Source organism: Erythrolamprus reginae, chromosome 3 (assembly GCF_031021105.1).
Source record: "Erythrolamprus reginae isolate rEryReg1 chromosome 3, rEryReg1.hap1, whole genome shotgun sequence".
NCBI classification, from domain to species: Eukaryota; Metazoa; Chordata; class Lepidosauria; order Squamata; family Dipsadidae; genus Erythrolamprus; species Erythrolamprus reginae.
The window spans coordinates 257,001,978-257,025,500 of NC_091952.1; the positions used below are offsets into that span (position 1 = coordinate 257,001,978).

General features: G+C 42.5%; 1 protein-coding gene across 1 annotated transcript in view; it reads right to left on the reverse strand.

The window, feature by feature from the left end:
- The window catches only part of LOC139165262 (1-phosphatidylinositol 4,5-bisphosphate phosphodiesterase gamma-1-like), an 82,736-nt gene that overhangs the window by 52,304 nt on the left and 6,909 nt on the right, over nt 1-23,523 (reverse strand). The window contains exons 3-4 of the mRNA XM_070748398.1: nt 11,008-11,157; nt 853-946 (exon numbers count right to left, since the gene is read on the reverse strand). Of these exons, the coding sequence (XP_070604499.1) occupies nt 853-946; nt 11,008-11,157 (244 nt within the window). The remainder of the gene's footprint in view (nt 1-852; nt 947-11,007; nt 11,158-23,523) is intronic.

Sequence of the window (23,523 nt, forward strand, 5' to 3'; positions counted from 1 at the left end):
CTAGAGTCTCAACATCCTTTTTGCATCGTGGAGACCAAAACTGAATGCAGGATTCCAAGTGTGGCCTTACCAAAGCCTTGCAAAGTGGTATTAACACATTCATGTGGTCTTGATTCTCTCCCTCTGTTGATGCAGCCTAGAACTGTGTTGGCTTTTTTGGCAGCTGCTGCACACGGCTGGCTCCTATTATTATTATTATTATTATTATTATTATTATTATTATTATTATTATCATTATTATTATTATTATTATTATTATTTAGATTTATATGCCGCCCTTCTCCGAGTATACATTGAGATTTGAATTAAATTTGAATTAAAAGTTACATTTTAAAAAGTTACATTTAAAAACTAAAAAAAAACCCCTATTAAAATACACACATATCCATTCATACAAACTCATTATACATTCATTGGCCAGGGGGCTAATAACCTCATAAGTGAGTCTTTAGACTATTTCAAAAGGCGAGGAGGGGAGGGGCAATACGAATCTCTGGGGGGAGCTGATTTACATACTTGTCCACTAGGACTCCAAGGTCCCTCTCACAGTTACTACTGTTGGGCAAGGTACCACATATACTGTACCTGTGCATTCTGGGTTTTTTGCCTAAATGTAGAACCTTACTTTTTTCACCATTGAATTTCATTTCTTTGTCCTTTGACCTCGCGACAGATGTGGACATACACATATTCCAAAGCTAGGGCAAAGATACGAAAGACAGGCTGGAGAGTTTTAATCCATCCAAGGTGAGCCCGCTCCAAGAAAGCACTCGACTGAGTAGAGTGGGATCGTTTTCTCCAAATTCGGCAACCCTTTGTGCTCTGCCCATATTTTCTCCTCCTGGCCCGTACCTTTCAGTCTGGAGAGGAGTCGGTGATCGCTGCGTATCCGCCACCAGCCAGTTCAGCCCAGCCACCCAGAGGGTCACGTCATCATCGCAAAAAGCTGTAAGAAGACAAGACAACAAAAAGAGACAAAGCACAATCGATGGATGGACTTATCCTGGAGTTCCTGGCCAAAAGGAAGGCCTATCTGAACTATGGTGTCACAGTGGTTAGAGTGAAGGACTGCAGGCTACTTCTGCTGCCTGCCGGCTGTCTGAAATTTGGCATCTCACCACTGGCTCAAGGTTGAATCAGCCTTCCGTCCTTCCAAGGTGGGTAGAATGAGGACCCAGATTGTTGGGGGTAAAATGCTCACTCTGTAAGCTGCTTAGAGAGACCTGTTAGACACTGTAGCGGTATATAAGTTGAAATGCTATTGGAAGGAAGGAAGGAAGGAAGGAAGCGAAAGAGAAGGGAGGGAGGAAATGAAGGAACGAAAGAAGGAAGGGAGGACGGGAAAGGGAAGGAAGGAACGAAGGAAGGGAGGGAGGGAGGGGAAAGGGAAGGAAGGAATGAAGGGAGGGAGAGAGGGAGAGAGAGAAGGGAGGAAGGGGAAAGGGAAGAAAGGGAGAGAAGGAAGGAATGAAGGGAGGGGAAAGGGAAGGGAGGGAGGCTGTGGTGGCATACTGGTTAGAATGCAGTATTGCAGGCTGACTCTGCCCACTGAAAGAAGTTCAATCCTGAGTAGCTCAAGGTTGACTCAGCCTATTGTCCTTCCAAGGTGGGTAAAATGAGGACCCAGACTGTTGGGGGCAAGAGGCTGACTTTGTAAAACCTCTCAGAGAGGAGCTGCAAAGCACTGTAAAGCACTATATATAAATGCCATAGATATCTCAGAATCTTCATCTTGTCCAGAGGTTAAGATTTAGTTCCTCACATTCAATATCTACTTGCACGTCTAGCTTCACGCAAGAAGTTAAATTATAACCCTAGTTAACCAAATCCTATTCCTACATTCACTGGTCTTGAGGTGTCCCAACAAAGAGGCTATGTGATATTAAGCCATAATATAATGCCCTCTCCGCGTACATGTGCACACAACCCTCCTCTGCGCTGCCACCTCCCCACCGCCCATGCGTGCAGGCTTCACCAAATTTTGGGCTTGGTGGTTCTGGTTGTAAATTGTAAACTCCCTGTCATTGTTGCGGTTTTGCTCAATTTTATGACATTTTGGGCACAGTGGTAATGAAAATTCCAGTTGCAGTGGTACCTCTACTTATGAACTTCATTCGTTCCCTGACCAGGTTCTTAAGTAGAAAAGGTTGTGAGAAGAAGCAATTTTTCCCATAGGAATCAATGTAAAAGCAAATAATGTGTGCGATTGGGGAAACCACAGGGAGGATGGAGGCCCTGTTTCCTCCCAGGAGATTCCTAGAGAGGCCCCACAGAGGCTTCTCCCTGCCTTTTCCAGCCCTGTTTCCTCCCAGGAGATTCCTAGAGAGGCCCCACAGAGGCTTCTCCCTGCCTTTTCCAGCCCTGTTTCCTCCCAGGATATTCCTAGAGAGGCCCCACAGAGACTTCTCCCTGCCTTTTCTGATGCTGTTTCCTCCCAGGAGATTCCTAGAGAGGCCCCACGGAGGCTTCTCCCTGCCTTTTCCAGCCCTGTTTCCTCCCAGGAGATTCCTAGAGAGGGTCCACAGAGACTTCTCCCTGCCTTTTCCAGCCCTGTTTCCTCACAGGATATTCCTAGAGAGGCCCCACAGAGACTTCTCCCTGCCTTTTCTGATGCTGTTTCCTCCCAGGAGATTCCTAGAGAGGCCCCACGGAGGCTTCTCCCTGCCTTTTCCAGCCCTGTTTCCTCCCAGGAGATTCCTAGAGAGGGTCCACAGAGACTTCTCCCTGCCTTTTCTGATGCTGTTTCCTCCCAGGAGATTCCTAGAGAGGCCCCACGGAGGCTTCTCCCTGCCTTTTCCGTTTACAGTTTTGGAGACTCGGGTTTGTAAGTGGAAAATGGTTCTTGAACAGAGGCAAAAAAATCTTGAACATCCAGTTCTTATCTAGAAAGGTTCGTAAGTAGAGGCGTTCGTGGGTAGAGGTACCACTGTACTTGGCAACTGCCCGTGTTTATGACAATGGCAGGACGGTGAGGGCTCATGCGATCTGCACTTCTGACCTTCCCAATCAGCGTCCAATGAGCAGAGTCGATGGGGGAGGTGTATTCAGTTAACAACCTCATGATTCACTTAACCACGACAATCTGCTTAATGACCTCTCAATAAATTCTTTTTTTCCCCCAGTGAGGCAGCATTCCAGATCCAAATTGTATTGACTTTATTATGTGAGCCGCCCTGATTCCGCAGGAGAGGGCGGCCCAGAAATCCAATTAAATAAAAATAAAAATATTCTTTGCGGAGGAATTTTGAGCGTTCGATATTCTGCAAAGAGAATCGCCTCGCAGAGGGAAAACCGGAAAGAAGGCCCATTCCGACTTAAAAACAATGCCTTAAAACTGCACTCAGGTACACCACACCCCTCCTTCTGTTGTGTTAGTCACGGGAAGTTTATTTGTGTTGGCTGAAAGCCACCAGGAGTCACGGAGCGCCTTGCCAAGAACAGAGTCAAGGGCTGAAAGCAATCCAGACGAAGAAGAACGGCAAGTCTAAAGTGTGAGATGGATTAAAAACAACAACAACAATATGCCAGCGAAATCTCCTCTCCTAAAATATCAGAACAAACTGATGAGGAACAAATGGGGATTTTGCAGTATCCTTCCCCTGCCACGCCCACAAAGGCATGCCACGCCCACAGAACCTGTAGTAAAGAATTTGGAATCCCACCACTGTCTCCTTCCATAAGGCCTCTCTAGGAAGCTTGTCTCAATGGTAGAAGAAGAGTTACCGCCAACCTCAGCCATGGACTTCAACTCCCAGAATCTCTGAGTCAGCTAGAAATGCTCTCCTTCCATAAGGCCTCTCTAGGACTTTGTCTCAGTGGTAGAAGAAGAGTTACCGCCAACCTCAGCCATGGACTTCAACTCTCAGAATCCCTGAGTCAGCTAGAAATGCTCTCCTTCCATAAGGCCTCTCTAGGACTTTGTCTCAGTGGTAGAAGAAGAGTTACCGCCAACCTCAGCCATGGACTTCAACTCCCAGAATCCCCGAGTCAGCTAGAAATGCTCTCCTTCCATAAGGCCTCTCTAGGACTTTGTCTCAGTGGTAGAAGAAGAGTTACCGCCAACCTCAGCCATGGACTTCAACTCCCAGAATCCCTGAGTCAGCTAGAAATGCTCTCCTTCCATAAGGCCTCTCTAGGACTTTGTCTCAGTGGTAGAAGAAGAGTTACCGCCAACCTCAGCCATGGACTTCAACTCCCAGAATCCCTGAGTCAGCTAGAAATGATCTCCTTCCATAAGGCCTCTCTAGGACTTTGTCTCAGTGGTAGAAGAAGAGTTACCGCCAACCTCAGCCATGGACTTCAACTCCCAGAATCCCTGAGTCAGCTAGAAATGCTCTCCTTCCATAAGGCCTCTCTAGGACTTAAATATAGGATCTCATTTGTGGAAGAGATGTTACAGCCAACCTCAGATACTTTAAGATGCCTAGATCTCAACTCCCAGGATTCCCTAGTCATCCATGCTGGCTAGGGAATTCTGGGAGTTGAAGTCCACCCATCTTAAAGTGGCAGAGGTTGGGAACCATTGATTTAACTCCTTACCAAACCAACATCTATTTGGAGTGTCTTCTCACCCTGTTGAAATTCATCAGGTCATTTTTTATTTTTTATTTTTTGCTTGCCAAAAACATCCAGCTCATTTAAAGATTTGTGGGTTTATTTTCCCCTGCGGAAATGTCTCGTTCTCAAAAAATCCCACAAATGATTGACCTGCTAAGGAATTTGACTGCTACTCTTCAGAAAATTCAATGTATTTAGTCACCGGGCTTTAGGAAAGTTTTCCCGCAGATGCTCCGTTCTGCTGAAACCATGGGGAAAAAAATGCAGATAAAGAGTTTCAAAGCAAAGAAGTTTGGTATGCATGAGTGTACAACTGTATAGTTTAATCTTGGGGTTTTTATTGTTATTTATTGATCGATTAGTTTAAATGGGGTTTTATTGTTTTATATTTTCTTCTATGATATTATTGTATTATTTTATTGTTGTGGGCCACCCCGAGTTCTATGGGATTGGGCGGCATATAAACCAATTAAATTAAATTAATTAATTAGGTCCCACAGAGTGGGCCTTCTCCGGGTCCCTTCAACTAAACAATGTCGTTTGGCGGGGCCCAGGGGAAGAGCCTTCTCTGTGGCGGCCTCGACCCTCTGGAACCAGCTCCCCCCAGAGATTAGAATTGCCCCCACCCTCCTTGCCTTTCGTAAGCTTCTTAAAACCCACCTCTGCCATCAGGCATGGGGGAATTGAGATATTCTTTCCCCCTAGACCTTTACAATTTATGCATGGTATGTTTGTTTGTATGTATGTATGTTTAGTTTTACAATAAGGGTTGTTTAGTTGTTTTAGTATTGGATTTTCATGCTGTTTTTTATTACTGTTGTTAGCCGCCCCGAGTCTACGGAGAAGGGCGGCATACAAATCCAATAAATAAATAAATAATAAATAAATAAATTAAATTAAAAATTAAATAGAGCCAATTCAGCCCTGTTAAAATCCTGGGAAATGTATTATTAGGAAGCTGACAATGTTAAAAGGAGTCCTCCGAGAGGGGCGGCATAGAAATCCAATTATTATTATTATTATTATTATTATTATTATTATTATTATTATTATTATTATTAATAATAATAATAATCTGTAAAATTTTACGCCCTAATAAATTATGTTAGAATGTTCACAAAACTCTAGCTATACAGGAACTTCTCAACAACCAACAATTCATTTAGTGACCGTTTAAAGCTACAAAAAAAAAATCAGTCCTCACACTTATGACCACTGCACCATCCCTATGGACACATGATTAAAAATTCTGGCGCTGATCAACCAGCATATCATTGATGGGGGGGGGGGGGGGTCATTCCCAGTCAGTTTCCCGCAATCAGTCAATGGAAGGACCCGGATTCGCTTAACGACGCCAAGATTCACTTAACAGCAGCAGTGGTTCAGTAAACTGTGGCAAAAAATGGTCGTAAACTGAAGGGCGACTCGTTAACAACTGCCTTATTTGTGTTGGCCAAAAGCCACTGAAAGGTGGGGGGAGGATTCAGGAACTAAGAACCACAGATGGTCCTCAATTTGCAACAGCTCGCTTAGTGACCATTCAAAGTTACAACGGCAGTGAAAAAAGGGACCTCTCTGACCATTTTTCACACTTACAACTGTGGCAGAATTCCCCCATGGTCGTGTGATTTACATTCGTGTGCAACTGGTTCATATTTATGATCGGGGTCATGTCACTAATGGTCACTAAACCAGTGTTTCCCAACCTTGGCAACTTGAAGATATCTGGACTTCAACTCCCAGAATTCCCCAGCCAGCATTCGCTGGCTGGGGAATTCTGGGAGTTGAAGTCCAAATATCTTCAAGTTGCCAAGGTTGGGAAACACTGCACTAAACAAATGGCTTTAAGTTAAGGACTTCCTGTATAAGCAGGCAATAGATAGATATTATTATTATTATTATTATTATTATTATTATTATTATTATTATTATTATTATTATTATTATTATTATGTAGACTCGGGGCGGCTCACAGCAATAACAGGAACAATATACGGTAACAAATCTAATAATTAAAAAACTAAATCATTTTAAAAACTAAAAAAAACCTTATTTAAAATAAAACATACACTCAAACATATCATGCATAAAATATATAGGCTGGGGGAGATGTCTCAATTCCCCCATGCCTGACGGTAAAGGTGGGTGTTAAGAAGTTTATGAAAGGCAAGGAGGGTGGGGGCAATCCTAATCTCTGGGGGGAGCTGTTTCCAAAGGGTCGGGGCTGCCACAGAGAAGGCTCTTCCTGCTGTAGGGTTTCCTGCTCAGGCAGGGGGTTGGACTCGATGACCTAACGGTCCCTTTCAAATCAATCAATCAATCAATCAATCAATCAATCAATCAATAAATAAATAAGGCCCGCCAACCGACATTGTTTAGTTGATGGGAGCCGGAGAAGGCCAACTCTGTGGGACCTAACTGATCGCTGGGATTCATGTGGCAGAAGGCGGTCCCAGAGATATTCTGGTCCAATGCCATGAAGGGCTTTATAGGTCACAACCAACCAGATATAGGTAGTCCTTGATTTACAGCGGTTCATTTAGTGACCGTTCAATGTTACGATGCCATTGAAAACAATGGGGTATGACCATTTTTTCACACTTATGACCGTAGCAGCATCCTCCATGGTCATGTGATTTAAATTCGGACTGGTTCATATTTATTATTATTATTTATTAGATTTGTATGCCGCCCCTCTCCGAAGACTCGGGGCGGCTCACAGGATACCATATAAAACAGTGAATACAAATTAATTAAAAACTACATAAGCTAAAAACCCATTATATTAAAATCAATTAAACAATTCAATCGCAACCACATATCACATTTATTGGCCGGGAGGGTCTAGATCTAATTGCCCCAAGCCTGGCAACATAAGTGAATGTTGAGACTCTTGCGAAAGGCGAGGAGGGTGGGGGCAGTACGAATCTCTGGGGGGGAAGCTGTTTCCAGAGGGCCGGGCCCCCCACAGAGAAGGCCTTTCCCCTAGGTCCCACCAAGTGACATTGTCTGGTGATGGGACCTGGAGAAGGCCGACTCTGTGGGACTTGACCGGACACTGGGACTCGTGCGGCAGATATGAATGATTGATCAAAATGTACATGTATGTATTTAATGTAATACTGTAACATTTGAAAGTATATGGATTTATGTATGGAGTGTTGGATAAAAAATTTAAAAAATGTTACGTCAAAAAAAATTGAGGTCATACGTCGGGAGCTGCCTGCTACTTGCTTTGATGTCTGTTCTGCCGGGCTCTCTGGTAGGAGCCTCCCAAAAATTCAACGGTACAGATTTCAGACACACACACGTTTGAAAATTCAAAACGATGTTCTTTATCACAAAAGTCAAAATAAACTAAGCACCCTTTTTGTATTGCAAAGAGCACTCTTCCCAAAACAACCTTGTAGGCTGTACAATCCCCTTAATCAGTCCTTAAGTACTTAGCTAGCAGCTGTGAAGAAACATCACAGCCCTCCTTCTTCCAACAAAGTGAGACACACACACTTTGCTCTGCTTTGGTTTCAAAGTTGTGAAAAATCAACAAAGTCCGGAAAACAGCAAGGCCCGGTCCTGAAGAACTGCGATCAGATATTCTTCCACAATGGCCAAACCAACACGCTACTATTTATATCAGCAGCTCTAATTACTAGAGCCCCACCCAAACACAGGTGGCCTCTCTTATCTCCTGTAATATGTCCTCAATTGGTCTCTTCTATGCATAATTCTGCACATGCATGGGTCCCAACACTTCCTCACCTGAATCGACTGAAGATAATGGAGATTGGCTTCCTGGGCTGTGTGCCAAGCCCCCCTCTTCCAAGCCACCCCCCACCTTCTTCTTCGTCCGAGGAAACTGCACTACCTGACTCTGTCGGCAATAAAACAGGACTATGACATGTTGACGTTTCCCCTGCATCCACCTCCACATTCCTTGGGGCAGGAGCTGGGCCAGAGCCAACCACAACAATGTCCAGCTTTTAAAATTCACTTAACGATGACTTCAAAAACAGGTTGTAAAAGTGGACACAATTCCCTTAACTTCCAAGCTTAGCAACGAAGAGGCTAGTTCCGATCGTGGTCCTAAGTGGGGGACCACGTGTCGAGGCATCTAAAGAGGGCCGCTCTCTTTTTTCTGCTAACCCTGGGAAGCCAGAAGAAAGGTGAGTGTAATTTAAGGAATGCGATAGCAAGCTATTAGTAGGAGAGGCAACGTGTAATCTACGTTACTTTGAGCAGGATGTAATCAAAGAGAGGGTATGTTTACTCCGGCTAAAAACAGCAATTAGATCAGGGGAGGTTGCAACTGACTCCAAAATTACATCCAGCCAGACTTTCTCTCACTTATGTGCTCCAGACGCATGGCGATAACTCCCCAAATATGCCACTTCACAGTGCTTTTGCAGCCTTCTCTAAGCTGTTTAGGGAAGAGTTTTTAATAGGAAAGTGAACACAAGAACAAGGGGACACAATCTGAGGTTAGTTGGGGGAAAGATCAGAAGCAACGTGAGAAAATATTATTTGACTGAAAGAGTAGTAGATCCTTGGAACAAACTTCCAGCAGACGTTGTCACGGAAATTAAAGTCTGTTAGGACCTTAACTCTGGAGGTCGATGGATAGAAGAAGCCTTAGTCATTTTTTTATAACAAGATATTTATTTAAAAACAGATAAAACAAATAAAAGACTGTCTCGAGGGACAAAAGAACATATACTTCTTACATCATGGAGGTTAAGAAGGATGAAGTATATGTTCTTCTGTCCCTCGAGACAGTCTTTTATTTGTTTTATCTCTGTCTTACTAAGCCTGCACTTCTACTTCTACTAGACTTTTCTCATCATTGCCATCACCCTTTTTCTCCCACTTAGGATTATATGACTGAAACTTGTTGCTTGTATCCTTAAGATTTGTATTAATACTGATTGTTTCTTCAATGCTTATTTGACCCCTATGACAATCATTAAGTGTTGTGCCTCATGATTCTTGACAAATGTATATTTTCTTTTACGTCCACTGAGAGCATCTGCACCAAGACAAATTCCTTGTGTGCCCAATCACGCTTGGACAATAAACTATTCTATTCTATTCTACTCTATTCTATATTTCCTGTCGATTACATTTAATACTGTCCTTACATTTAGTACAGGTAGTCTTCAACTTGCAACCAGTTGTGCAGTGACCAAGGATTACCTGTATTGCCAAGATAAACCTTCTTTATGACCAAGGCTACCTTACCTTTGGCTAAAACCAAGAACAATGAATCAGAAGACCCTTCGCTTGTGTGCTTTTAACACATCAAAAATGACAACAACACGTTGGGAATAGCACAAGAGAAACTAGAAAAAAGTAAATTATACTTAATGCTACATATAACTACTACCGTGAGGATAGCTTCTGCACAAGCATGGAAAAATGATGATATACTGAAAGAAGTAGAGGTAATTGAAAAAATAACAGTCTGCGCTGAAATGGATAAATTAACATATGTACTTAAAAATAAAGAAGATTCAAATTATTATAAATGCTGGGAAAGATTTTACTGTTGGATGGAAAAATGGAAAAATTCTAAACAGACAGTTAAAGTAAAATATGTAACGATTGAGGAGAAAGAAATAGAGGCTTAAATATCGGAGGGGGGAAGAAAAAAGGGGGAAAGAGGGAAAGACCTATTTGAAAAGATGTATAGAAACTGTAAATAATAATAATAATAATAATAATAATAATAATAATAATAATAATAATATATTAGATTTGTATGCCGCCCCTCTCCGAAGACTAATATCAACAATGAATTAGTGAGAATATCATGTGAAATGTAAACTGACTTGTCACGTAACGTCCACTGTTTGTTATATGTACAGTGTTCCCTCAATTTTCGCGGGGGATGCGTTCCGAGATCGCCCGCGAAAGTCGAATTTCCGCGAAGGAGAGATGCGGAAGTAAATACACTATTTTTGGCTATAAACAGTATCCCAAGCCTTCCCTTAACACTTTAAACCCCTAAATTACCATTTACCATTCCCTTAGCAACCATTTAGATTATTACTCACCATGTTTATTTATTAAAGTTTATTAAAAATATATATTTATTAAAGGCGGACGAAAGTTTGGTGATGACATATGACGTCATCGGGCGGGAAAAACCGTGGTATAGGGGAAAAAACTGCAAAGTATTTTTTAATTAATATTTTTGAAAAACCGTGGTATAGACTTTTCGCAAAGTTCGAACCCGCGAAAATCGAGGGAACGCTGTATTTGTAAATAAAAATTTTCTTTAAAAAAAAGACAACACAACGGTATTAATAACACGGGATTTGTGGAAAGGCCTTCAAAGCTGGGTGTGTGCGTGATGTTTTGTGGGGATCAGGGGGTTCATCTCTGATCCATTTTTATGTGTCCCCCCCCACCCACCCCACACAAAAAGCATTTGCTACATTACCCTCCACTGACCAGCAACACTCAGCGTTTTCAGCCGGAATTCCGTCCCGTACAAAATGACGAAACACAACTCCGAGTTCAACTTCCGGGCTTCTTCCGGGTAACGTTCGAAATCCCTGGAATTTTTCCCGGGTCGGATCTGTTTGATTTCCCTGATGTCCACTGCGGAACAAAGAAGGAAGAAGAAAGGAGTCAACTCCATAATTGCAGAAAAACTTACCATATTTTTCGGCATATAAGACGCAGCTTCTCCACCTCCCAAAACAGGGTGGAAATGATGGTTGCGTCTTACTTACTTACTTACTTACTTACTTACTTATTTCCCGTCCTTTATTTATTTATATATTTGTATCCCGTCCTTCTCCGAGGATTTGGGCTGGCTTACCGCAGGTGAAAAACAATACAATTCTGAAATCCAATGATAGCTATAAACAACAGTCTAAAACCCCCAATTTAATTTAAAAACAGTCATTTCCGATCCACCATCATACACTGAATGGAGTAATCTTTGCTGTCCCGAAGGGCCCCCCCCCACTTGCAGACAACTTTTGGGTGCTGGCAAAAATGCATATTTTTGCAAACAATGGGCTGTTTTCCCCCCATTTCCCCCCAAAAATGAGGTGAGCTAAAAGAACCCACAGAGAACTCCTGGGGACTGGCAAAAATGCCTCCATTTTTTGTGGGAGGAAAAGCAAGTGAAAAATGAGCCCTTTTCACAAAAATGGGGGGATTTTTGCAGTCCCCCAGCACCCAGGAGCTCTCATTAGGCTTCCCAGACCCTTTGCTCATCCAATTTTTGCAAAAAAAAAGGGTGAAAAATGGCCCATTTTTCACAAAAACGGGACTGTTTTAGCCTTCTAATTATTCCATCTTGCAGAACTGGAGGGGGAATTCTGGGAGTTGAAGTCCACTAGTCTTAAAGCTGTCATGTTTGAAGACCCCTGGGTACTCAAACTAGGCAAGCTTAAGTCTTGGTCTTCGGAGAGGAGTGGCATACAAATCTAATATATTATTATTATTATTATTATTATTATTATTATTATTATTATTATTATTATTATTATTATTATTATGTCAGTACAACACAGCAAACGAGATCACTATGCTGGATTTCGTATTTCATCCCCAGTCGGGCGCTTCCCAAGCACCTAGGACTGCGTGATGTAGCGGCGAATTATGTTTGCCGATCCCAGTAAAGTGGCCTTTTGCAATTGACAGATGGAGATTTTGTCAATTCCAATGGTTTTCAAATGTCCGCTGAGATCCTTTGGCCCTGCGCCCAGCGTGCCAAGTACCACTGGGACCACTTTCACGGGCTTATGCCAGAATAATTGCAGCTCCATTTTTAGATCTTCGTATTTCACTCATTTCTCTAGCTGCTTCTCCTCAATTCTGCTGTCTCCTGGGATTGCGATGTTGATGATCCATACTTTCTTTTTCTCCACAATTAGGATATTATTATTATTATTATTATTATTATTATTATTATTATTATTTATTGACTTTAACTCCCAGAATTCCTCAGCCAGCTTTAGCTTCTTTCCCACTTAGATTTAGGAATCTAAGTGGGTAAAAAGAATTGAAAGGAGAAAGGGATGAAGGGAGGGGAGGGAGGAAGGAAGGGAGGGAGGGAGGGAGGGAGGGAGGAAGGAAGGAAGGAAGGAAGGAAGGAAGGAAGGAAGGAAGGAAGGAAGGAAGGAAGGAAGGGCCGTGGTGGCACAGTGGTTAGACTACAACATTGCAGGCTGACTCTGCCCACTGCCAGGAGTTTGAATTTCACTAGGCTCAAGCCTTTCATCCTTCTAAGGTGGGTTAAATGAGGACCAGGATTGTTGGGGGCCAACTCTGTAAACTGCTTAGAGGGCTGTAAAGCACTACAAAGCGGTGTATAACTCTAAGTGCTACTGCTATTCTGTAGAATTGTTTCGGCTTCACATTCTCGTTTCCGCTTAAGAAGGGAGCAAAAAAGCTCCTACAAAGTTTTTCCGGGTCACCTAGTACAACCGGCCAACCGATCCGTATCCATAGCTGCCCTCTCCATCTGTTTCCCCTCCTGGATCTTATCTGCCCCTTCCCCTTATCTCTTTCCCCTCGCCTTCTACTCATCAGTGCCTCCTTCCTTCCTTCCGGCTATTTTCCTACTCCACAATAAAGTTTAACCCAGATTCCGCTGTAATCTGGGGCCTTTCAGATGGGACGGACTACAATTGCTATCACTCCCAGGGCTGCACATGGGGGCCTCTCATGTCTCCCCTTCTCTTCTCTAAACTAGCCAGCCCAGTTCCTGTAACCGTTCGTCGTATTTTTCAGCCTCTGCCCCCTCATCATCCGGGTTGCCCCCCTCTGCACTTTTCCTAGAGTCTCAATATCCTTTTTATAGCATGGTGGCCAAAACTGGATGCAATGTTAGTACCTCACTTGATCTAGATTGCATCCCTCTATTAATTCAATTTAGGATAGGATAGGATAGGATGTATGGATAGATAGAAGGAAGGAAGGAAGGAAGGCTGATGAGAGAGAGATGAGAAAGAGGAAAAAAGGAAGAGGGAGGGAGGGAAGGAAGGAAGGAAAGAAGAAAAAGAAAAGAAAGGAATGGAAAGGGAAGGAAGGAAGGCTATTAGAGTGAGAGAGAGATGAGAAAGAGGAAAAAAGGAAGAGGAAGGGAGGGAAGGAAGGAAGGAAAGAAGAAAAAGAAAAGAATGGAAAGGGAAGGGAAGAAAGAAAGGAAGGAAGGCTATTAGAGTGAGAGAGAGATGAGAAAGAGGAAAAAAGGAAGAGGAAGGGAGGGAAGGAAAGAAGAAAAAGAAAAGAAAGGAATGGAAAGGGAAGAAAGAAAGGAAGGAAGGCTATTAGAGTGAGAGAGAGATGAGAAAGAGGAAAAAAGGAAGAGGGAGGGAGGGAAGGAAGGAAGGAAAGAAGGAAAAGAAAAGAAAGGAATGGAAAGGGAAGAAAGGAAGGAAGGAAGGCTATTAGAGTGAGAGAGAGATGAGAAAGAGGAAAAAAGGAAGAGGGAGGGAGGGAAGGAAGGAAGGAAAGAAGGAAAAGAAAAGAAAGGAATGGAAAGGGAAGAAAGGAAGGAAGGAAGGCTATTAGAGTGAGAGAGAGATGAGAAAGAGGAAAAAAGGAAGAGGAAGGGAGGGAAGGAAGGAAGGAAAGAAGGAAAAGAAAAGAAAGGAATGGAAAGAGAAGAAAGGAAGGAAGGCTATTAGAGTGAGAGAGAGATGAGAAAGAGGAAAAAGGAAGAGGGAGGGAGGGAAGGAAGGAAGGAAAGAAGGAAAAGAAAATAAAGGAATGGAAAGGGAAGAAAGGAAGGAAGGAAGGCTATTAGAGTGAGAGAGAGATGAGAAAGAGGAAAAAAGGAAGAGGAAGGGAGGAAAGGAAGGAAGGAAAGAAGGAAAAGAAAAGAAAGGAATGGAAAGGGAAGAAAGGAAGGAAGGAAGGCTATTAGAGTGAGAGAGAGATGAGAAAGAGGAAAAAAGGAAGAGGGAGGGAGGGAAGGAAAGAAGGAAAAGAAAAGAAAGGAATGGAAAGGGAAGGAAGGAAGGAAGGAAAAAGAAGGAAAAGGAAAGGAAAGGAGGGAGGGAAGGAAGGAAGAAAAAAGAAGGAAAAGAAAAAAAGAAAAGAAAGGAAAGGAAAGAAGGAAAGAAGGAAAAAGAAGGAAAAGGAAAGGAAGGAAGGGATCTTGAATTGGTCTTGGAACCAGAAGGTGGCACCTAAGAGCAAGTTAGAGTTGGGTTGCATTTAACTTTCGGGGAGACAATTATTGGGGAGCCCATGCCAAATAGTTTTTTCCCCCCAGTTCAAAAGACAAAAAATTAGAACCCTTTCTCTCTGCTCCTGTCTGCGTTGCAGGCACTTAATGACGTAAGGTTTCCATTAAAGCTTTGGCAGGAAAATTGATTTTCGCTCCTTGTGGTTGAAGCTATAAAAAACCCCAGGATTTTCAAAGGCACAAAGTGCTCTGGCTGCAGGATAACACCCCCCCCTTAAAATAACCACAAAACAGCCCCCTTCTCCAGACCCCAAACATCCTCATTTCCTTAATTATCCTCTTCCTTCCATCCTGCATGGAACACTGAGGACCAGAAACATCAATACTGATAAAACATATTCCGATCATCAAAGGGCATAAAGAGTAAATCTGGCCCCCTTGTACCCATCCCACATTTAATTTAATTTAATTTATTAGACTTATAAGAGGCCCAACTCCTCGCAGACCCTTGCAGACATCCTAGCACAAATGTTTTAAAATAAGACCCACTCTGTTGGGGTCAAACATGCTGTTTTTTATTCTCCCAGGATATCCATTATGCTCAGTACAAATCACATCCGGTCACTTCCTGCCTAATTTCTCAGAAATCCTGTTTGAGAGGCAGAAAATGCTTGGTGGCTGTAGGCGTCAAGGAAATGGGCTTAATCCTACATCCTCTGAGCTGTTTCTGGTCCAGCTGCCCTGTGGCTTCATAATAAAAGCTTCTATGGATCCGGTCACGGTTGGATTTTTAACAAACAGAACAGAATTGCAAGAATTGGGTATGTCTAAATAATGAAAAGGAGGATAGTACAAGAAGCAATGGGTGGGAACTAAATAAGGAGAGAAGCAACTTAGTACTAAGGAGAAATTTCCTGACAGTTAGAACAATTGATCAGTGGAACAGAAGTTGCCACCAGAAGTTGTGAATGCCCCAAGACGGAGGTTTTTAAGCAGATGTTCGATAAGCATCTGTCTGAAGTGGTGGAAGGTTTCCTGCCAAAGCAGGGGGTTGGACTAGAAGACCCCAAGGTCCCTTCCAACTCTGTTGTTATTATTATATTGGAATGATATTGGCGGTAGGAAAGCAAGTAGGATGCTTGGCTGCACAGCTAGAGGTATAACAAGCAGGAAGAGGGAGATTATGATCCCCTTATATAGAGTGCTGCTGAGACCACATTTGAAATACTGTGTTCAGTTCTGGAGACCTCACCTACAAAAAGATATTGACAAAATTGAACGAGTCCAAAGACGGGCTACAAGAATGGTGGAAGGTCTGAAGCATAAAACGTATCAGGAAAGACTTCATGAACTCCATCTGTAGAGTCTGGAGGACAGAAGGAAAAGGGGGGACATGATCGAAACATTTAAATATGTCAAAGGGTGAAATAAGGTCCAGGAGGGAAGTGTTTTTAATAGGAAAGTGAACACAAGAACAAGGGGACACAATCTGAAGTTAGTTGGGGGAAAGATCAGAAGCAACATGAGAAAATATTATTTTACTGAAAGAGGAGTAGATCCTTGGAACAAGCGTCCAGAAGACATGGTAGATAAATCCACAGTAACTGAATTTAAACCTGCCTGGGATAAACATATATCCATAGAAACATAGAAACATAGAAGACTGACGGCAGAAAAAGACCTCATGGTCCATCTAGTTTGCCCTTCTACTATTTCCTGTATTTTATCTTAGGATGGATATATGTTTATCCCAGGCATGTTTCAATTCAGTTACTGTGGATTTACCAACCACGTCTGCTGGAAGTTTGTTCCAAGGATCTACTACTCTTTCAGTGAAATCATAGTTCCCTCTAAGCTGAGCAGTGAGCAATCGCTCACTTAAAAATCATCATCAACTCAGAGTTTCCAAACCTGCCCAGAAGCTGAGAGGGAAAGAGTGAGAGGGAAGGAGAGAGAGAGGAAGAGAGGAAGAGAAAGAAACAGATAGAAAAAAGAGAGGAAGAAAAAGAGAAAGAAAAAGAATGGGAGTAAGGAAGAGAGAAAGAAAATCAAAATCTACTTTGAAACTAGCTCAACTATTTAAGTGGCATTTTGATATTGATAGAGTTGCCCTAGTATGAGCTCACTATTATAGACACACAGTACAGTATTTTATTTTGAAATTCTCTGAGGCAAAACAGGGTGGGTTTTTTGTTTGTTTGTTTGTTTGTTTGTTTATACTGGTTTGTTTGTTTGTTTGTTTGTTTGTTTATTATCTATCTATCTATCTATCTATCTATCTATCTATCTATCTATCTATCCATCCATCCATTTATTATTTTTGTGCCGCCCAGTCCCGAAGGGACTGCCGCTCAGACACTATACTTTTCCGCCCATCCCCCCAAAAAATTAGAGGGAACACTGAGTGAAATAATATTTTCTCACGTTGCTTTTGATCTTTCCCCCAACTAACTTCAGATTGTGTCCCCTTGTTCTTGGGTTCACTTTCCTATTAAAAACACTTCCCTCCTGGACCTTATTTAACCCTTGAACATATTTAAATGTTTTGATCATGTCCCCCCTTTTCCTTCTGTCCTCCAGACTCTACAGATTGAGTTCATGAAGTCTTTCCTGATACGTTTTATGCTTAAGACCTTCCATCATTTTTGTAGCCCGTCTCTGGACATGTTCAATTTCATCCATATCTTTTTGTAGGCGAGGTCTCCAGAACTGAACACAGTATTATTCCAAATATGGTCTCACCAGCATTCTATATAAGGGGATCACAGTCTCCCTCTCCCTGCTTGTGATACCTCTAGCTATGCAGCCAAGCATCCTACTTGCTTTTCCTACTGCCCGACCACACGGCTCACCCATTTTGAGACTGTCAGAAATCACTGATATTTCCCCTGCATCCACCTCCACATTCCTTGGGGCAGGAGCTGGGCCAGAGCCAACCACAACATATACTAGAGATGAGACTTTCTGTAAATAGCAGCCTGCAAACAGCAGACAAAGAGACGGACTAAGAATGCCAATTATTTTCCTTTTTTTGTTTGTTTGTACTTCTTTAAAAAATGAGCTGCGTTTCGAAGTTCGCTCGAGTCGTCAGTTTTATCCTGATGTGGCCCCATTTTTTAAGTGCCCTCTTGCAAACTGCTTTGGGCAGTGTGGGAAGAAAATTAAAAACGAGGACCGCTGTTAGTAATCAATAACAATTCGTCCGGGATCAACGGTTCAGGTTCCTCAATTCTAAGGAAGAGGGGGAAACATTAATTAGAAATTCCCAGGACCTGCAACGGAAGGAGAAAAGCATGGCACAGAATTGCCACTGGAAAGGAAAATACTGGTCAATGACCACTTCCGCTTCAACCACAACAACTCACGTGCACACAATAGATTCAAATTCAACGTAAACCGCTCAAAACTCGATTGCAGAAAATACGACTTCAGCAACAATGCCTGGAATGCACTACCTGACTCGGCGGTTTCTTCCCCAAACCCCCCAAACTTTAACCTTAAATAGTCTACAGTCTCCCCGTTTCTAAGAGGTCTGTGAGGGGCGTGCATAAGCGCACCAGTGTGCCTACCCTCCCTGTCCTGTTGTCCAAATTTACCTGTACCTACCTTGCTTTTGTTTATACTATATCTATTATCTTGTACACATTTGACAAATAAATAAATAAATAAATAAGCTAAATGTCGTTTAAATCCATGGGACTGAATTCCTCAGCAAATTACTATTCTATTTCTATTTCTATTATTTCCATTTCCATATCCACTCCTACTCCTATGTCATTCCATTGGATTGCATTGCACACCACTCCATTCTATTCCTATTCTTATTTATTTATTTGTTTGTTTGTTTGTTTGTTAATTAATCAATTAATTAATTTGACTTCTATTCCACCCAACCCGGAAGGACTCAGGGTGGCTTAAAACAATAAAAATTACAAAACAATAAAAAAGAAGTCAAAAACACTAAAACCATGGTTAAAACTTAAATAAAATAAACAGAACAACATGCACACATACCATTCATATGCATTCATATACATAGCCAGGCTAGTTGTTATTCCTATCCCTGTACCTATCCGTATCCCTATTCCTATTCCACTCCATTCTATTCCTACTCTATTCTATCTGTATGTCCATGAAGCCCCTAAGTCTCCAAGTGTGGAACACTCCAACTCCAACCAAACCAGCTGCCCCTCGTCCTGGTGGGACCTAGGGGAAGAGCCTTCTCTGTGGCAGCCCCGGCCCTCTGGAATCAACTCCCCCCGGAGATTCGAACTGCCCCCACTCTTCTGGCCTTCCGCAAGATGTTGAAGAACCATTTACGTCGCCAGGCATGGGGGGACTAATCCCCCCCCCCTTCTGACTTGTAGCATTTGAGTGTGGTGTGATTGTGTAGCATTGATTGTTTTTAGTAATAATGGGTTTTAACTTGTTCTTTTTAATGTTAGATTTGTATTATTTTTATATTGTTATTGTTGTTGTGAGCCGCCCCGAGTCTTCAGAGAGGGGCGGCATACAAATCTAATAAATTATTATTGTTGTTATTATTATTATTATTATTATTATTATTATTATTATTATTATTATTATTATTATTATTATTTTCCCTCTCTGGTACAAGGGGGAGAATACACTGCTCAAAAAAATAAAGGGAACACTGAAATAACACATCCTAGATCTCAATGAATGAAATATCCTCATTGAATACTTTGTTCGGTACAAAGTTGAATGTGCACAACAGCTTGTGAAATTGACTGTCCATCAGTGTTGCTTCCTAAGTGGACAGTTTGATTTCACAGAAGTTTGATTTCACTCCATGTTTGATATACTTGGAGTTTTATTGTGTTGTTTAAGGGTTCCCTTTATTTTTTGGAACAGTGTATATTTGGGCTGGCATTTGCCCAAACTATTCCATTGCAACAGAAAACAAAAATTAGAAAAAAAACAGAGTGGGTGAAGGCCAGATGAATGGGCAGGCAGCATGTAAAAGTGACCAGAAGACATTTCTGCTATTGCCCTTCCCTGCCCACTCGGTGGGATCGGTCCCCAGTGACTGAGCGTCTGCAAAAAAAGGAAACGAGGCCTTAAAAACAGCCACCCCCCTCTTCCTGGAAGGGTCACTTCCGAGGATCAACAGAACCTCTGGATGACTCACAGCTGCAAACATGGGGGGGGGAGCAATTTTTATTCACTCCAGTGTTATAAATAGGGTGGAGTGGACACGGAGAGTTTTTTATGGCGTCTGGCACCGCCTCCCACCTTTTGCATTTACAGCCCTGGAAAGTTTGGAAACCGATCCTGCACTTTGTGCTTAAGACAGGGTGTGCGAGAAAGGAAGCGCAGGTGGGGTTTCACCAGGGCTTTTAAAAATAAAGGATTTTTGTATGTATTGCCTTTTTTTCCCTCCTTTGTACTGTCTTTTGTATTGTCTTATGCATTTATATTTGTAAATAAAATTTATAATAAAAATAAAATAAAGAATTTTAAGGAAGAGTTTGCCATGACAGCGAATGACATCTCCGTTCTGCAGACTTGGGAAGGCAGGACTAGAACTCCCACCTTCCTGGTGATTGGTTTAAGTCACCTAGCCAACTTTCATGTTTAAGGTGGGTCTACAACTCCCATCTTACTGCTGATTGGCCTAGAGTCACCTAGCCAGCTTTCATACCTAAGACTCGACTAGAACTCCCATCTTCCTCCTGATTGGCCTAGAGTCACCTAGCCAGCTTTCATGCATAAAGTGAGACTAGAACTCCCAACTTATTGCTGATTGGCTTAGAGTCACCTAGCCAGCTTTCATGCCTAAGGTCGGACTAGAACTCCAATCTTACTGCTGATTGGCCTAGAGCAGGGCTAGGCAAAGTCGGCTCTTCTATGACTTGTGGACTTCAACTCCCAGAATTCCTGAGCCAATCATGCTAGCTCAGGGATTCTGGGAGTTGAAGTCCACATGTCATAGAAGAGCCAACTTTGCCTAGCCTTGGCCTAGAGTCACCCAGCCAGCCTTCTCCCTCCACCATCAACTTTTGCCATAAAAAGCACTACTTCCTGAGGCTCCGCATCGGCCGATTTCATGCGAGCCATGTTCTCAGAGTGGCTTTCTCTTGCCACACGGCGTGAGCACCCTCCCCTCCATTTTCACCACAAGCAGATTCACCAGATTATTTACGGGACCATCTTCTGCCTTCCTGAGTGATCAAAACTCGTGCATTTATATCCAATAGAAAAAGAGTGAAGGCCTGTGGATTGCTTCATTCCCATAGCCAACTAGAGTTCTTGCGGAGTTAGGTGGCATAGAAATCAAATCAATCAAAAATAAAATAATAAAATAAAATAATAAAATAAAATCTCAGGGGCTGCCCCAAAGAAGAGAGGGTCAACCTAATCTCCAAAGCAGAGGTCTCCAACCTTGGCAACTTTCTGAGGTGTGGACTTCAATTCCCAGAATTCCTCAGCCAGCCAGGCCCAGGGACTCAGCTAGTCCCTGCTGGCTGAGGAATTCTGGGAATTGAAGTCCACACCTCAGAAAGTTGCCAAGGTTGGAGACCTCTGCTCCAAAGCCCTTGAACGTAGAACAAGAAGCAATGGATGGAAACTAATCAAGGAGAGAAACAGCTTAGAACTAAGGAGAAATTTCCTGACAGTTAGAACAATTAATCAGTGGAATGGCTTGCCACCAGACGTTTGAATGCTCCAACACTGTGTTTAAGAAGATGTTGGATAACCATTTGTCTGAAGTGATGCAGGTTTCTCTGCCTAAGCAAGGGGTTGGAATAGAGGACCTCCAAGGTCCCTTCCAGCTCTGTTATTCTGTTAAAAAGAGAGGGCTGCTAGGTCTTTATCCCGAAAGCAGAAGGGGAGATGGGTGCTCAGCCCCTCATTGTCTTTTTTACAGTATTTGAGACTATTTATTAATTTCTAATTTCAATGTCAATCAAATGGATGGTAGCTTTATCAGGGAAGGAATCCTTTCTCAATGATTATACAACCGCTCAAAAAAATAAAGGGAACCCTTAAACAACACAATAGAACTCCAACTAAATCAAACTTCTGTGAAATCAAACTGTCCACTTAGGAAGCAACACTGGTTGACAATCAATTTCACACACTGTTGTGCCCATTCAACTTTGTACAGAACAAAGTATTCAATGAGAATTTTTCATTCATTCAGATCCAGGATTTGTTATTTGAGTGTTCCCTTTATTTTTTGAGCAGTATATTTATCTATTTATCATCTATCTATTTATCTATTTGTTTATCTATCTATTTATCTATCTACACTGCTCAAAAAAATAAAGGGAACACTTAAACAACACAATATAACTCCAAGTCAATCAAACTTCTGTGAAACCAAACTGTCCACATAGGAAGAAACATTGATTCACAATTTCACATGCTGTTGTGCACATTTAACTTTGTACATGAGAATATTTCATTCATTCAGATCTAGGCTGTATTCTCTGAGTGTCCCCTTGATTTTTTTGAGATAGAAATATAGAAGATTGACGGCAGGAAAAGACCTCCTGGTCCATCTAGTCTGCCCTTATACTATTTCCTGTATTTTATCTTACTTATTTATTTATTGTTAGAGTTGAAAGGGACCCTGCAGGTCATCAAGTCCAACCTCCTGCCTGAGCAGGAATCCTATAGCATCCCAGCCAAAGGGCAGTCCAATCTCCTCTTGAAAGTGTCCAGAGTTGGGGAGTTCACAACCTCCGCAGGCAGGTTGTTCCACTGGTTGATCGCTCTGACCGTCAGGAAGTTCTTCCTTATTTCTAAGTTGAATCTCTCCTTGGTCAGCTTCCAGCCCTTGTTCCTCGTTCGGCCCTCTGGTGCTCTGGAGAATAGTGACCCCCTCCTCTCTGTGGCAACCCCTCATATACCTGTATACAGCTATCATGTCCCCTCTGGCCCTCCTTTTCTCTAGGCTATCCATGCCCAGTTCCCGCAATCTCTTTTCGTAAGTCTTGGTTTCAAGCCCCCTAATTATTTTGGTTGCTCTTTTCTGCACCTTCTCCAGAGTTTCAATGTCTCTTTTGAAGTGTGGTGACCAGAACTGGATGCAGTACTCCAGATGTGGTCTGACCAGGGCGTAGTAGAGTGGTATTAATACTTCCCTGGTCTTGGAGTGTATCCCTCTGTTGATACAGCTTAGGATAGTGTTGGCTTTTTTGGCCGCTGCTGCACATTGCTGGCTCATGTTTAGTTGATTATCCACCAAGACTCCGAGATCTCTTTCGCAGTTACTGCTGCTAAGTGGGGTTTCTCCCAGGCTGTATGTGTGTCCAGTTTTTTTTTACCAAGGTGAAGGACTTTGCTCTTGTCGACATTGAACATCATGTTGTTAGTGTGGGCCCATAGTGTTAATCTATCCAGATCTTTCTGTATTTTGAGCCTGTCCTCTAGGGTGTTGGCTACCCCTGCCAGCTTGGTGTCGTCTGCGAATTTGATTAGTTCCCCTTTTACTCCCACATCCAGGTCATTGATGAAGATATTGAAGAGTCCAGGGCCCAGGACAGAACCCTGTGGTACCCCACTGCCTACCTTCTTCCATGTGGATTTGCAACCGTTGAGGACAACTCGTTGCGTACGGTTGGACAGCCAACTGTTTATCCATCTGCATGTGTTGTAACCTACCCCATTTTTTTCTAATTTGTGGATTAGGAGATTGTGGTCAACTTTATCTTAGGATGGATCTATGTTTATCCCAGGCATGTTTAAATTCAATGACTGTGGATTGACCCACCACGTCTGCTGGAAGATAAACAAGGGCAGCCGTGTTGATATCTATACCAGTGTTTGTGAAATATGGCAACTTT